Source organism: Desarmillaria tabescens, assembly GCF_030435595.1.
Source record: "Desarmillaria tabescens strain CCBAS 213 chromosome Unknown EV420scaffold_1, whole genome shotgun sequence".
Lineage (NCBI taxonomy): Eukaryota > Fungi > Basidiomycota > Agaricomycetes > Agaricales > Physalacriaceae > Desarmillaria > Desarmillaria tabescens.
Window position 1 is genome coordinate 1268204 of NW_026848300.1, and position 14264 is coordinate 1282467.

A 14264-nucleotide genomic window follows, 5' to 3' on the forward strand; every position below is an offset into this window, starting at 1 on the left:
TTATTTTCTGCGCACCACACTTATCTCGCGATGCCAGTTGCCACACCTCAGCTCGGATCTTTTCAATATGTCCCCGAGACGAAGGTTTGACGACCGCCCTTTTGTCGAACAATTTTTTCTAATGAAGCTATAACAGGAAAACTTGGATTGGGCAGAGCTTGTCACTGTCGACTTGAGCTTGTATAACACTCCCGAGGGCCGCGCGGAGCTTGCGAAGACCCTCATTGACGCTATACGCGAGAAGGGGTTCTTCTATGTCAAGAACTTCGGGATCTCTCAAGAGCGCGTGAACAGGCAGTTTGCACTTGGCAAACGCTTTTATGAGCTCCCATTGGAGGAGAAATCACAATATACACCCGCGGGATTAGGTTAGACTATAATACTCCAAGGGATGCCGTGCTAATACCCGTCGTTTCACAGATTCACAGATAAGGGTCAATTCAACGGTTACGTACCGGCGGGTCGCAGGATGTTTGTCTTACCTTGTTCGACGCTAAAAAGTTCGGCCTGATGTCCCACCTATAGCATTGACCCTGAAACTGGATTGAAGGACCACACGGAGATTTACAATATTCCTAGTACGATTTCATTCATTCATATTGGTTGTCCTATCCTGAGGTCTTTCCTTGGCAGAATTTAATGGCTTCTTCCCCCAAGTACACCCACCCGTTGTGGCGGATCATATCGAGGAAGTTGAAGAGTTTGCGAGGGTTAGAGCGAAATTTTTGTGCTTGGTATATAAACTTACACATTCTTTCAGTCGTTACACACTGAGGTCTTGGACCCTCTGTATGTGCTTTTGGCGACTGCATTGGAACTCCCTGAGGATTACTTCACCAAAATCCACCAATACGAGGTTAAGAGCGAGGTACGGCTCCTTTCTGAAACGATTTGTGCGTCAATCATGGTACTCAAAAAAATACGTAGGACCACCTGAGATACATGAAGTATTCGAAGTACACAGAAGAAGAAAACAAGAAGGTGAAAACCTGGTCGGTTGGCCATACCGGTAAATATTAATCGGCCTTCGTTACGATGTATACTTACGTTTGCTTAGACCTTGGTAGTTTCACGCTCTTGTTCCGTCAACCAGTTGCAGCACTTCAGATCCGTTACCACTCGACAAACGAGTGGAAATGGGTGAAGCCTCAAGACGCCACGTTGACTGTCAATGCCTGTGATGCGTTGACGTTCTTGACTGGAGGATACGTCAAGAGCACGATCCATCGGTATATTTCTTCCTCTATTTTCCTGAGTCCCTAACCGACGTGTTTTTTAGAGTGACTGTCCCACCTAAAGACCAGCAACATGTTGACCGTCTCGGTCTGTTGTACTTCTCCAGGTGCAATTATCCACTAGTTCCATCTCTTCAAATGCTTATGGTGTCTTTGAAGGCCTCACAACGACGTTAAGCTATCCACCATCAAGGAATCCCCTGTTCTGCAACGCGAAGGGTATACCCAGAACCAGTTCGAGGCTAGTGGCAACAAGGTGCCAACGATGGAAGGTTAGTTATGCACCCCAACACGCCTTCCAGTTATTAACTGGAGCAACCATTTTATCAGAATGGACCTTTGCTAAACAAACATGGCAGAGGACAAAAGGATACCAAGACAACATCGAATACCGAACGGCCACCATCCTTCCGGGTTTCAAGGAGAAAGTGTACGCATAGTTTAACTGTAGATATAAATTGTATCAGAATGAAATTGTACACTTCGAACTTTCTTTTCGCGTTATGCCTCCATCGTACTTCCAATTCATAGACCCCCAGTACATCACTTATGCTGGGACATTGCCTGTAGCGCCAAACTCATACATTTCTGTATTTTTGGTAGTCTGAATACCCTAGAGGTTTCGTTGGGGCACCGGCAAATAAAACCGGGTTCTCCCTCATTGGCAAGACAGCAAGACGTAGTTCCTGGTATTTCGAGTCTCAAGACTTCTGGCATTCTACATAGGTGGCCCGCGATACCTTAGAGACAGCCAGAAGAACATAGATGGTCAAAGGTGCATTGCATGTAATAAGGAAGAGATACGACCACAGATCCGCCCTTTACTCCCTGGGAGCTCCACGACCAACGCCGCCGACGAATGAGGGCCTGAAATCACCTCCAGCACTCTCCTTTTTGCGGTAGTCATCACGGTCACCGCGAGGCGCACGGTACTCTCCTCCTCCTGGACGAACAGTTGCAGGGCGGGGTGGCCTGGCGGCCTTTTTGTGAGTGGCGGGGACGATTTCAGCGGGAAGGTGCAGCCTAGACGTGGTTGAGAAAAAAAGTATTTGACACACCAAGAAGACTTCATACCATTCTCGGAGATGCTCAACACCTTCGGGTGTGAGGGTATAGTAGTACCATTGCCACGAGAAACGGGTCTTAACGTAGCCTTGCGAGGTAAGGCTTTGAAGCGCCTTGATTACTTGCAAGTTGGGAACGTCCTTGAGCTCCTCGTGGGACGCAGCATTGTAGTCCTTCTTAGCAACAAGGACACCCTCTAGAAGAAAGGATCGTAAATCTCGATGGCATTGACTTGAAAGTCAACGCACCTTTGAAGAGGTTCTCATAGATCTTTCGGCGGTTCTCCTTGGAAATAATCATATTTGTCGAGTGAAGGCTATATCACGATTACTATCAGGCAACATAGTCTTCCTCCGGTTGAAAAGGTGCGCACCGTTAAAACGAGAGGGCCGGCTGAAAAAGGGTATGTATTAGCGTCATCCAAAAGTTCAAGAGCGCATCCAGCATCATTCCTCGACGGGAATTTTTCAAAAAGCCTGGATGGCATACATAAAGGTGCATAGTTTCGACGGAACACTCACTTGATGTGGCTTGAACCGCTAGTCTTGACGGCGAACGCGAGCGATGTTACGAGGATTCAACGACGGGCGGTATCTCAGGAACCTCAAAGGGAAATAGATGTCAATAAGCCACAATACTCTCGGTCCGGTGCTCCGATATTCAAGAACGGTTCGTTTTTACCACCAATGGTAACCATTCGCGGTTGCAGAAGTTCATCTAAAGATTGCAGTACATATGTCCAAAGGTGAATGTCTAGTACTATGCGACTGCTGATAACATCATTCAGTCTTATCTGTTGCGAGGCTGCATCAACCTGGGGTGATGCCTTCTGATGTGCACAAGGCGCCGACGCTATTAATCTTTTACGTGCTGGACTTTGGCACTTGATCCACCGCTTAATAGGTGACTCCACTCACTAAGGGTCACCATTGGGAGCGATATGGGATTCCAAGAATTTGACGTTGCCAGGGTCTAGTGCCAAAATGCGAAACTCCTTGACTGTCACCGCCTAATGCACTTGCCATAACAGTAGCTGAAATGCGATTCTTCGACACACAGATAGTAGACGAACTCCAAGGCTCACCCGTATATTCGGAACAGTATCTCTGATGCGTCGCGCCGCCTACCAAACATCTATCCGCTACATAACCCCACATTTCCCGCGGTTCTATGAACGTTTGCTAGTAACCCCAATTTATTTGACAAATTTATCACAGAGTTCGTCTACGCAACCTTTTCTCGAAACGGCGTTTTCCCGTATTCAAAGCGACAATTCACGTACCTTGAGTGCCCAGACAGCGCCACGAAAATCCTACACCTATAAATCAAGTGCCGACAGCGCTATAATATCAGTTCGGCGGAACGTTTGCTTTATCACCTGGGGTATATGGTAACGTTATTTCCCCCTTTTAACTGCACTATTCTTAGGAGCACGTTGTCGAGTAACCTGTATTGGAGCATGATTAAAGAATGTTGTATTCATGTTGCAGTGCTTTCAGTTCAGAACACATCAACACCGTCTGCTCTAGAGCATGGCAGCCCTGCTATCATCGTGTGGAGGACTCAAGGTCTTGTCAGTCGGCCATATCATTGTATTGTTCAGGTCCCTGCGGAGTGGGACTTCGCCCTGGTTCTTACGCTATATCACGCCGGAAATTGGACAACCCATTCATTCATACCTCCGATTCAGGTCTCTTATATTTGTTTTACGCCAATATCGCCTGCACGTTTTCCAGTGAGAACGATAATTATGCTATCGACAGGAACTCGAAGGTCGTAGGTTTTGGTATAACGAGTTATTTTAAGCAAGTAAGACCCGTATTCAAAGCTGGACGATTGTTGTCTTAATCGTAAGAATACTTTTATGTTTCCCTGCAGGCCATGGCCGATGCTATGCATCCAAATATAACTTCCAAATTTCTATCCTTTTATTAACATCAGCCAGTTCTAGATCACGAAATGATTGTTCAATACTCTGAGTGCGGTCAGGGTGACGACTTACGGGAATGCTCGGGTTCTTGCAGCCGAGTCATGAACGCGAACTGGTAATTTTGATGATGACATACCAAATTCATGCTTCTTGTAAAGAAGCTAAAGCGCGGATGGACCCGGTAGCGGTGTCAGAAATACGATTATAAGAATCGTATGTATCCGCCTCCGCCGGAGGTAAATAACCAATATCCCATAATGGACCAGAGTCGCTGGCCTTCGGGCTCCTGGCCTTAACACTCGATACTACGCACACACACATCTGTCCCTGCGAAAGCTGAGCGCTCAGGCCTCAGGTCTCGGGAGTGGTATCCGGTTTCAAATACCGATTTTGGACACGCTGTCATTCAGTCTGTTATCAAACACACTTTGACCATCAACTCTGCGGTCGACCCGCAAGAAGGGTTGGTGCGTGCTTCGCCATTCAATCGTTTATGGGTGCTTCCTCAAAGGGTTGCCACGCGGGTTTCCCGGAGGCTCATCAGCACAAACTTTGGGGTAATCTGAGGATAAAAGGACACAAACGAAAGGAGAGATAGTTCCAACAACTGAGAGCCTCACCGTTCTCAGCACAAGTCTCCTTCAGAACACTTCGCCGAACGCTTTACCTTGACGGTCCAACAGGGGACTTCGTTCAGAATGAGGGTCACTATATTTGACAACTTTCCGCCCATTAAAGGCGTCCGATGGTTCAACGTTTGGGTTTTCATCCTTACACCACTGTTGGGACTAGCAGGATTCTTCTACGCTCCATCGTCTCGTGCGACGGCGGCATTCTCGGCTCTGTACTATGTGTTCTCCATGTTAGGTATGCTCTCGCGCACTCAAGTCTGCTGGTTCTCCTCTAATCACGCCTGTTTTGCTTCTTCTAGGTGTTACAGCCGGTTCGTTGCCCCGTCCCATACTTAGGTACTGATGGCTGACTATTTTTAGGCTATCATCGTTTGTGGTCCCATAGGTCCTACAATGCGTCTATTCCCTTGCAGCTGTTTTTGCTCGCGGCCGGTACAAGCGCGGCCCAGGGATCAGCCCTCTTCTGGGCTCGTTCCCACCGCTCCCACCATCGCTATACCGACACCGACAAGGACCCGTATAACGCTAACCGTGGATTCTGGTGGAACCATCTCGGCTGGATGGTTTTCGTCACCGACCTGCATTCCGGCGCCGCAGACTCTTCTGATCTAAAGAAAGACAGGCTCCTCCAGCTCCAACATTCGTGGTATTTCTTCCTTCTCCCAATCTGGGCTATCATCGTACCTACTGTGGTACCTGGATATTTTTGGGGCGATTGGATAGGCGGTTTCTGCTTCGCGACGATGCTCCGCATGACCTTCGCTCACCATGTCAGTCTCTCTTCCAGTTGCAGTTATTTGGGAATTCACCAATCCCCATTTTACAGAGTACCTTTGCATTGAATTCTGTTGCCCATTACCTAGGAACAGCCCCCTTCGACGACAGGTTGACTCCTAGAGACCATTTCATCACAGCCATCGTGACGATGGGTGAGGGATATCACAACTTTCATCACCAGTTCCCCATGGACTATCGCAATGCCATTCAGTGGTATCAGTTCGACCCTACCAAATGGTTCATAGCGGCTTGTAAAGTCCTTGGGTTCGCTAGTCATCTCCGCACATTCTCTGGCAACGAGATCGCAAAGGGTCAATTGACAATGAAGCTGAAGGACCTCAAACGCGTCCAGGAAGAAATCACCTGGCCTACGCCGACCGAAAAGCTTCCAGTTATCACCTGGGATACGTGTATGTCTGTACGATCGGTTTCCTTCTTATCTCATTGACCCCAAAATCTTTAGTCCAAAAAGAATCAAAGAATTGTCCCCTCATTCTGATTGCTGGTTTCATCCACGACGTCTCTTCTTTCATAAAAGAGCATCCCGGGGGTTCGGACATTCTGAATCAAAGTGCAGGCAAAGACATGACCCCCGCCTTCTTCGGTGGCGTCTACAACCATTCAAACGCAGCGCATAATGTATGCCGATCCTTCAACTTGTCGTTGAATTATTGTTAATCCTTCTACAGTTGCTTTCCATGTTACGCGTTGGAGTTCTGGAAAATGGTGTAGAAACACCAGCAGAACCCGTCAAACCCGAGCACGCCATCCCTCCGTCGCAGAGTTTGTATGTCGCTACACGTCGTCAAGGCATATAAAAGCGACACAGAACTTCTCATGCATCGAATGCAGTGAATAAAGTATAGAATCGATGAAAGAAACGGTCTGGCAGGTAGTACCTAGTTGCTGCTCGACTCCATTATTTCTTGTCTTCCACCACCAATCTGCGGCAATCGAAAACTGTTTTATCACGACTAGCATAGTGCAAGGAAACGATAAGCGCATCCATTGCACACATAATTTATAACGCTGAGGCTAGGACTAGTCATCAAACTTGTAAACTGAAAAAAGAAATTGTTAATTGCAGCAGGACACAGGATAGTTAACATACCACATGCACCACTACTTGGTTTGGTAGCGAAGATGACTTCTTTCAGTTTCTCGCCTTCCAAGGCTTGATAAGGCGGGTAGGTATTCCTAACTTTTTGGATGAACGCATCAACTTGTCCTTCGGGAACGAGCGAAACAGTGCATCCGCCCCATCCAGCACCTAATCAATGATGTGAGACTCCCAAAAGATGTATCCAGCAGGTTGCGCATACCAGTCAAGCGACTAGCTACTGCACCCGCCTCTCGGGCCAATCGGGTTAATTCGTCAAGTTCAGGACATGAACATTCATACAAATCCCGGCAGCTCGTTTGAGACTCGTTCATCAAGTCCCCCAATGTCTGCATGACAGTTTCCGGTGGTGAAGACGCAGCATCGAGACATACTTGGCGGAATTTGAGCACGCGCAACGCTTCAGAGAAGACGTGCTTAGCTCGTTTGTACAGCTGGAAGTGCGTTGCTTCCACTAGAGAAGGAAAGATGTCAATCAGGATACCAGTATTATCGGTGTCACATACCTGTAACCCAAGACAAGTATGTTTCATGAAACTCTTCCTCCGACAGCCCAGACATACGAATCATCTCTTCCATCGTAACACCAAGCTCTTCAGCTTCATCGCGGCCTACTGGCTTCAATCCATCTACTTCCATATCCATCCTCTCTAACACCTCACTCAATTTTTCGATACTCATTTCCTGGTCTGCCGCTTCACCCACAAGCCGTCCGGCGACTTCGCGTAACGTGATCCTCTCTCCTTCGCCTAGAGGTAGACCCAACTGTCGAGCCAGGACACGGGCCCCTACAAGTGTCTCAACCACGCGGAGGTTATAACCTTTCTTTGCGCCAAGGGCCTTGTCCGACACGACCATAGAATTTGCACAGACAAAGACGGCGCCCGAAGGTAAAGGGACCGGAGATGCGAACAGGGTAGGGAAGAAACTTATATAGAGAGCGGAGGAGGGAGTGCAGATTACCGACGCCGCCTGATCCATCCTGGAATATCAATTAGAACCTATCGAGAGAATCAAGGTTGTGCGTGTATACCCTCCACTGTTCACGCCTACGTCGCATAAATCAAGATAGGCCCCGAGTGAAACAATGAAACAAAGACCTACCGACGCGCTTCTCATTGGCTACCGCCAGTTTCACCAAATCACCTTTGCTGATTTTGTTTGTACCGTCCTTTGCGATGTTGGCATCCAGCTTAAATCGCGATCAGAAGAGCGGTTATTGATCGTGTACAAAGTCAGACCTTTCCATTGACAGCCAAAAAAGCCAAGGTGGAGGCAACAACCATAGCTGCGCTCGATGAAAGTCCTGATCCTGCAGGAACGGTTCCAGTGACTAGAAGATCGACAGGAACAGGATAAGCAGAGTCGGAATCTCCCTTTTGGGATGGAGTAAAGTAGTTATTGAGGACGCCCTGTATTCAAAATATCAGTTCACACTCGGACTTGCAAAGACAATGTCATACATAATATCCCGCCTTCACGTAACTCTCCCACCTCAGTTCTGTCGTATTGATCTCCAAATGCCACTCTTCTGCATGAACATCCTCGTCGTCTATACTCGAGATGCTCGACACACTGTCCTTGCGTTTAGACAACGGCTTGAAGGACTGCTTAGTATACTTCTCTTGTAAATTATCTGCTACGACATAGCCCGGATCTGCATGAGTCTTGGGGGCACATGCAATGAGGATATCCTGCTCGATCGCTGCTGGAAGGACACCAAAGAGACAATAATCGATATGTTCGCCTAGCAGCAACGGTCACTAAATGGTCTACCTTTGATACTGACATCAAGCACCTATCAAGCTAGAAGAGTGTTACTATCCGCAAAAGATACAAGAATAGTAACAATACGCACTTGACCCTGCCTGGTGCTCTGGCAATGTATGCCGGTTTCCTGCCAAATCTCTTCTGGAACTCTTCTGCTAGATTATTCCACTGGGCAGCATGGTCTATCGTCGTTCCTAGATTGCCGTATAGGTCGTTCAACTGGGTGAAGACTGGGATTGGTTCGAGGGCGGCCATCGATGGGTGTACTAGATTGCGGATGCTGATTTATGGCACCCAAGTTCCGTTTTCAACGTCGCCATGTGATCTCCATGCCATTTATCGGCCCTCGAGAAAAGCAGACTGGGGTGCAGAGATAAGTCTGCGAAGCGGTAATTTTCATGCCGTTGCGGTCCGGTACCAGGTGGACGTCGTGGTAATGAAAAAGATCAGGGCGATAATCACGAAGGTCGTCATTTCAGGTATTTTTCAAAGGTTACATCCAAGCTTGTAGGTACAATACATCTGTGTTACATATTCATTTTCATTTCGCCGGCGCCTTGAACCGCACGTCGCAACGGACGTAGTTATTATACAACTCATCCTGGGTTAGTAGGCCATCCTCTCCATCTTTGTTCGAAGGTTCTAGGAATGCACTCAGGACGTCGTGGAATTCGAGGAATGCCGCAGCTGGATACATCGTTTAATGGGAGACAACTTGGAGCGGAGGTAATAACGCACTTCCGGGAGCTAGGCCATCGCCTTTAAGTCCAGACCCTCCATGTATCTTCTTCCTGGCATCTCTTTCCGGAGCTGCACCGATGTTGGTATAAAACATTACCCCAGATTCTGTAACGCACACTACATAAAGCCTTACATTGATGAGATGGTAATGAAATACGCACGATTGGTATCAAACGCCAAGCTCAATCCGGAGATTTCAGACGAAAGTAGGGCAACAGGGGAATGAACGTTGGAAGGTGTAATGATGCCCTTGACGAGGTCAAAATCATCCGAGAACGTTGAGATTGGTACGCGCTTGGGAACATCGATGGGTCGAGATTCAAAGACATAGAAGTCATCTGGTATCCGATCAGATTCAAGAAAACTACAGCTGCAGCAGCATATGCCCACCATAACCCGGTTCGGGATACTTGTCGCCAATCTTCTTTCCGGAGTGATTGTGCTCAGGTGCTGATGCGACTGAAATATAGTTCCCACTGTGAAGACTATCCGAATCTCGGTGGACGATCCGGTCGGCCTGTAGCATCATATTCCTCAAAACGTCGTTACAACCTATGCGCAAAACGCGCGTACCTTCAAGGTCAAATAATGATTCTTGACGTCAGATCCCGGTCGCTCTTTCATGCTAGCATCGAGATTGAATCCCCAGTGCTACGCTTCTTGAGGATATAATCCCCGCCGCATTAAAGTCACTCACCTGCGTCAAGTTGACTGGAGTCACGTCCTTGTTCACCTTTGCTCTGTACACGTACACTAGGCTCCCTAAATTGAGTTCCTTGCCCGCCTCCGCCACCTGAGACTCCGATGGAGCAAGGAGGGCAATCAAAACCTCAACAGTAAGCTCGCCTGGATAGCCTTGATCGCGGTCCGGAGATACTAGACGGAATACAGCATGTGAGTTATTCTCTTCCCCCGAAAAATGTCCGAGTTCCGCCTTGGAGAAGAGTGTAGGCGGCATATCTGCAGAAAGGAGTGTCCATGGGAGTGAATCGAATCCGATCGGACCGCCGTGCAGCGATACCCTGGCACTTTCTGTGGCAGATAGTTGGTAAATCGGGAACCGCAGCAGTAACGAAGGAGACAGACCGTTTGCCTGAGCGACAAGAACACCTTCGTATCCATTCCGCTGCAGTTTATGTGTTCCTGTAGGCACGCGGTTCGCGTAACGACCAATGATCGTGTTAGTATACTTCTGCGTGGTGTGGTCTTCAGGTGCCTCTGGGCCTACCACGATGTCGTGAGTCTGATACGAAAAGGTCGAGCCATGCCTAGGGAAACCTTAGAGAGAACTCACTCGACCGTCAGCTTGTATGATGAAACGATGAATGGTCAAACCGTGAGGCAGAACCTATTCCAGGGCGAGTTAGTGATCGTACTTAGATAATTATTGGACGAAACCGTACCTCAACTGCAAGCGAAGGGGTGAACGAGGGCAAAGTCAACAGAAGAGGCGTAAATTCAGCCATGGACGTCGGAGCAAAGCTAGCAACAAAGGAAACCGGGTGCATTTTCGCTAGGACGGGGTGATCAGTTGATCACTCTTGTGCCGGACCGTCTTTCCGATTTGCTTCAATTGAACGAATTGGGTGGACGCAAAGTAGACGGAAAATTACCTCGCTAGACCGGATCATCGACTCATGGTATAGCGGCATGGCATGTCCAGAAGGTTTTTGTTATCAATGAGTGTACCTGTCCCAGAAAGAGCATACTTTCATCCGTATCATCCGGATTGTTTCTCCGTCAGCTGTAGATGCCGCTACTCCTCTGATAACTGTGACCCCTCGTTGGCAGCGTAGGGTCGTCACGAGGATTCAGTGAGACAGACTAATCACGCATCCCACCTACATAACAACAGTCAATATATTGACCTATTGATAGCAGAATTCAGTGTCGAACAGATTCGTCAGCCATTGTCCGCTACCTCATAGATCCACGTTAGAACCATGATAGGTAAGACAACGAGATCCACATAGTTTGATATGGCCTATTGCTGAGGAGCTGCCAGAGCTGTTGATTAAGCTTGGAACTAGTTACACGCAGTCCAGAATGACAAAAGCAGCAGAAGAGCGGTGCAGAGAAGCATTTTCGTAGTGAAGGGCATCGGATTACCTATAAATCTTGCTTATACTGAGCGGCCATGCGTAACTCCAAGACCTGTAAACCTGTCTCGAGTTGTGATGATAACCAGATACGATGCAGCCAGCGACGTCTGTCTCAAAGGAGGGAAGCAAGATGAAGAACGACTGAAATTGGTCTCAGAAGAAGCGAGAGAATGGATGATTACATGGAAAGACGTTCCACCCCCCACTAGAGACTTGCTTGAGACGACGAAACTGTCGAACTTCGAGTTTTCATCACGGCTTTTGCCGATCAAGTTTCCGCTTGCCGAGTAGTTGCCGGTCTGACTTTTTCTCTTCAACGACTTCAAGTCACTAATCATTTCATGGCCAGAAACCATATCGTCCGGACGTATGTCAGCTTTCATCTCCCTGGGCCCTATCTTACGTGCTCAGACTGAAACTTGACTCTGCCGCTAACGATTGTAAAATTCGACGTTGAATCCACCGTCGTGATTTGAACTTTGGGCTGTTCTCCTTCGAACAAGGGCATATCAACTCAAGCTGCGCTATACTATTAGATGAGAATGGTGGCGAATCTACCGACTTTTTACTTCACCATATGGACGTTGACCCGTAAGCCTCTTATAGTGCGACTAGAATGCGTGAAGTGTCTTTTACTGCAACCTCCTCATCTACGTCGCGCAGCTCTGACACCGCAGTTCTAAGTCAAAGGCTGCCGATGGACACCCATGACCGTAAATCTCTGCTGAACGCTTACTCGCGCTGAAGGATAAGAGTCTACATAAATGCCAGAATTCCTCCAGACCAACTCAGTATCTTCGTCTGCTACCTATTTGGCTTTCCATCACCATGCGTTTCTCACTCGCTGCTCTCATTCCTCTCGCTGTGCTCGTCGCCCCGGTGCTCTCCGGCGCCGTCAAGGCTGAACACAAGGGCGAACACAAAGACGAACACAAGGGAGACAAGCACGTCAAGGGACACCACCATAAGGGAAGGGACGACGGCGGGGATAACACTCCCTGGAAGCCCACATGGACTTGACTCGGGAGCGGCAAACCATGTCCTTCGGACGTCAAAAAGGACTGCCCATGTTTGACGGATGTACGCCTCTTCCTAACCTTACTTTGGAGCGAATTCTGGCTGATTTTGAATAGTCCCAGTGCGGATTCAAGTGCCCCCAACAATGGCCTGACACTGAGTCTACTTGGGAGCCAGTCTTTGAGAACAAGAGTGACTGGAGTGGATGGAAGTCGGGCAAGTACACCCCCGTCACTACTGGATACGTTTCCAAGGATACCTTTGAGCTCGGTGAGCACACCACTTTCATTTTTTTTCCATTCGCTTATTTTGAATCAGACTGTAAGAATATTTGCTTGGCTCACGAGAAATGCAGCTCTTGCCAAGGTACGATAAATGACATATGCTTTTTAACGTTTTCTGATGCATTGCTAGCCTTCTCACTCGAGGAAGCCGCAGAGGAGTTCATCTGTGCACTCTTTGAGGAAATCATCGACATTTCGACTTGGGAGGACGATTGTGATGATGATAAGAGTGGCGAGAAGTACTACGACACTTCTTGCTGGAACGTTCAGTTCTAAGTGTGAGATGCAATGAGAATGTTATAGGACATTTCGTATATCTTGTTGTCTCTTTGAATTCAAACCGCGTATTCCCTTTTGCTGTCAGGCGTTTCAATGAAAAGGAAAGAAAATGGACCTTTCTCAAGGGAACGCACACGAGGTTAACCTGACTTTGTGCTGTGCCACTTGCGTGCATGTAGACAGAACTTGAAGGCATCTTTCAGTTTGGATGACTTGGATCTGCTTGGCTACAAGTACACTTGTAATGAAATCGGAGCGCTTAATATATAATTCTTGCAATTAATCAAGTTTTCTTGAGCTTTTCAAGTCTGACATTAAGATGTAAAGTTATATCGGTTTTTTCACAGACTACAGACGAAAGTCGACGTTATGTGCTAGCGGTGAGATATCCGAGCGCGACTCACCGTGCTGTCTAACCACTTCCAAATGGTATTGCCCTCTCAAAATGATAAGACTGGGACCTGAGATCCCCATAGAGAACTGCAGATTGTCGGGACGTAGTAAGAAACAACAAGGTGTGCATTAATTGATTGTACAATCTAGGTACCATCCAATCCAGAGATTAGACTTGCCACGATTTAGAGTATGTTGAAAATCTCCCAAGAGAACTTAGGGAACATGAGTCAAGTTGGAGGATTATCGTACCGTGGTCCCTACATTATACAAAGCCAGCTTGGACACCACTGTAGTATTAAGTCAGGCGTTGCGTATACGTGGTGGCTAGTACTAGCTAGCTTTATCGATACTAGGGTTAGTAGTTATGCACGAAACCTAAGTTTTCATAGTATACCCAGGTTACATACCGGTCGCTATGTGATGGCAAGTTCAACAAAACATTGAATTCGGCACTGCATATGTGCCCTTTTCTGCATGGTAAGTAAGTAACAGTAAAATACCGTATCAAAACATCCTTCGCAGAAAGGTCGATAAGAAGCCGTTACTGTTTTTAACCGTAACTTACCTGGAGGTTTCGTGCGCAACCTTAACCGGTACAGGTCTGGGTCCTGACTCTTGGGGAAGGGGATCCGGGAGACGGAAGGGAAAAACAAAAGAAAGGCTTGACGAGATGGGGACTCGAAACCCTAGTCAGGGTAAGTTAACCCGGCAGGAAACCCGCTTCAGGTTTTCTTAAGACTCGAGTCACCAGGAAGACGCCAAAAAAGAGTGACGAGAAGGGGACTCGAACCCCTGCCATCATACGATGATGAGAAACCCTAATCAGGGTAAGACAACCCGGCGGTCAGCCCGCTTTAGATTTTCTTGAGTCACACGCCTTAACCGCTCGGCCATCTCGCCATGAAAGGTAATGAGA

The 14264-nt window shown here is 47.7% G+C and overlaps 6 protein-coding genes and 1 non-coding gene across 7 annotated transcripts; 3 read left to right on the forward strand and 4 right to left on the reverse strand.

Moving 5' to 3' along the window:
* Window positions 1-30: 30 nt before the first annotated feature.
* Window positions 31-1840, forward strand: EV420DRAFT_1659816 (Clavaminate synthase-like protein; the record flags this gene model as incomplete). Its single annotated transcript, XM_060478896.1, has 11 exons — window positions 31-84; window positions 137-368; window positions 429-471; window positions 526-578; window positions 634-710; window positions 761-868; window positions 928-1009; window positions 1058-1229; window positions 1280-1342; window positions 1395-1507; window positions 1566-1840. 11 exons carry the CDS (start codon window positions 31-33, stop codon window positions 1673-1675), a joined length of 1107 nt encoding a protein of 368 aa, XP_060339239.1. The 3' UTR covers window positions 1676-1840.
* On the reverse strand, window positions 1660-2940 carry EV420DRAFT_35087 (Plectin/S10 domain-containing protein). The gene is made up of 4 exons (XM_060481808.1): window positions 2674-2940; window positions 2549-2616; window positions 2310-2496; window positions 1660-2258 (listed from the first exon to the last, which is right to left on the reverse strand). Exons 2-4 carry the CDS (start codon window positions 2598-2600, stop codon window positions 2057-2059), a joined length of 441 nt encoding a protein of 146 aa, XP_060339240.1. The 5' UTR covers window positions 2601-2616; window positions 2674-2940; the 3' UTR covers window positions 1660-2056.
* Window positions 2941-4740: 1800 nt separating this feature from the next.
* Window positions 4741-6535, forward strand: EV420DRAFT_35272 (delta 9-fatty acid desaturase protein). Its single transcript, XM_060481809.1, has 6 exons — window positions 4741-5097; window positions 5162-5173; window positions 5223-5632; window positions 5689-6049; window positions 6103-6278; window positions 6329-6535. The coding sequence occupies exons 1-6, from the start codon at window positions 4929-4931 to the stop codon at window positions 6455-6457; spliced, it is 1257 nt and encodes a 418-aa protein (XP_060339241.1). The 5' UTR covers window positions 4741-4928; the 3' UTR covers window positions 6458-6535.
* Window positions 6536-6568: 33 nt separating this feature from the next.
* Window positions 6569-8784, reverse strand: EV420DRAFT_1659822 (Galactokinase; the record flags this gene model as incomplete). The annotated part of the gene is made up of 10 exons (XM_060478897.1): window positions 6569-6700; window positions 6751-6909; window positions 6962-7213; window positions 7266-7741; window positions 7793-7808; window positions 7864-7951; window positions 8001-8171; window positions 8223-8506; window positions 8558-8565; window positions 8618-8784. 10 exons carry the CDS (start codon window positions 8782-8784, stop codon window positions 6681-6683), a joined length of 1641 nt encoding a protein of 546 aa, XP_060339242.1. The 3' UTR covers window positions 6569-6680.
* A 286-nt stretch (window positions 8785-9070) lies between these two features.
* EV420DRAFT_1257274 (galactose mutarotase-like domain-containing protein) lies at window positions 9071-10736 on the reverse strand (the record flags this gene model as incomplete). The annotated part of the gene is made up of 9 exons (XM_060466821.1): window positions 9071-9216; window positions 9268-9375; window positions 9432-9608; window positions 9661-9787; window positions 9844-9921; window positions 9968-10302; window positions 10357-10513; window positions 10565-10618; window positions 10674-10736. The coding sequence occupies 9 exons, from the start codon at window positions 10734-10736 to the stop codon at window positions 9071-9073; spliced, it is 1245 nt and encodes a 414-aa protein (XP_060339243.1).
* A 1464-nt stretch (window positions 10737-12200) lies between these two features.
* On the forward strand, window positions 12201-12949 carry EV420DRAFT_1633871 (uncharacterized protein; the record flags this gene model as incomplete). The annotated part of the gene is made up of 4 exons (XM_060476244.1): window positions 12201-12320; window positions 12506-12659; window positions 12708-12755; window positions 12804-12949. The coding sequence occupies 4 exons, from the start codon at window positions 12201-12203 to the stop codon at window positions 12947-12949; spliced, it is 468 nt and encodes a 155-aa protein (XP_060339244.1).
* Window positions 12950-14117: 1168 nt separating this feature from the next.
* Window positions 14118-14248, reverse strand: EV420DRAFT_t33. The gene has a single exon. It is a non-coding gene; the product is annotated as a tRNA-Leu (tRNA).
* Window positions 14249-14264: the final 16 nt, after the last annotated feature.

Coding starts and splice junctions, on each gene's coding strand:
- EV420DRAFT_35087 (XM_060481808.1), bottom strand. CDS start 2,600: ATGATTATTTCCAAGGAGAACCGCCGAAAGATCTATGAGAACCTCTTC. Junction 2,497..2,548: donor CTATGAGAACCTCTTCAAAG/GTGCGTTGACTT, acceptor CCTTTCTTCTAG/AGGGTGTCCTTGTTGCTAAG. Junction 2,259..2,309: donor GTTGAGCATCTCCGAGAATG/GTATGAAGTCTT, acceptor AACCACGTCTAG/GCTGCACCTTCCCGCTGAAA.
- EV420DRAFT_35272 (XM_060481809.1), top strand. CDS start 4,929: ATGAGGGTCACTATATTTGACAACTTTCCGCCCATTAAAGGCGTCCGA. Junction 6,050..6,102: donor AGTTATCACCTGGGATACGT/GTATGTCTGTAC, acceptor CAAAATCTTTAG/TCCAAAAAGAATCAAAGAAT. Junction 6,279..6,328: donor ATTCAAACGCAGCGCATAAT/GTATGCCGATCC, acceptor ATCCTTCTACAG/TTGCTTTCCATGTTACGCGT.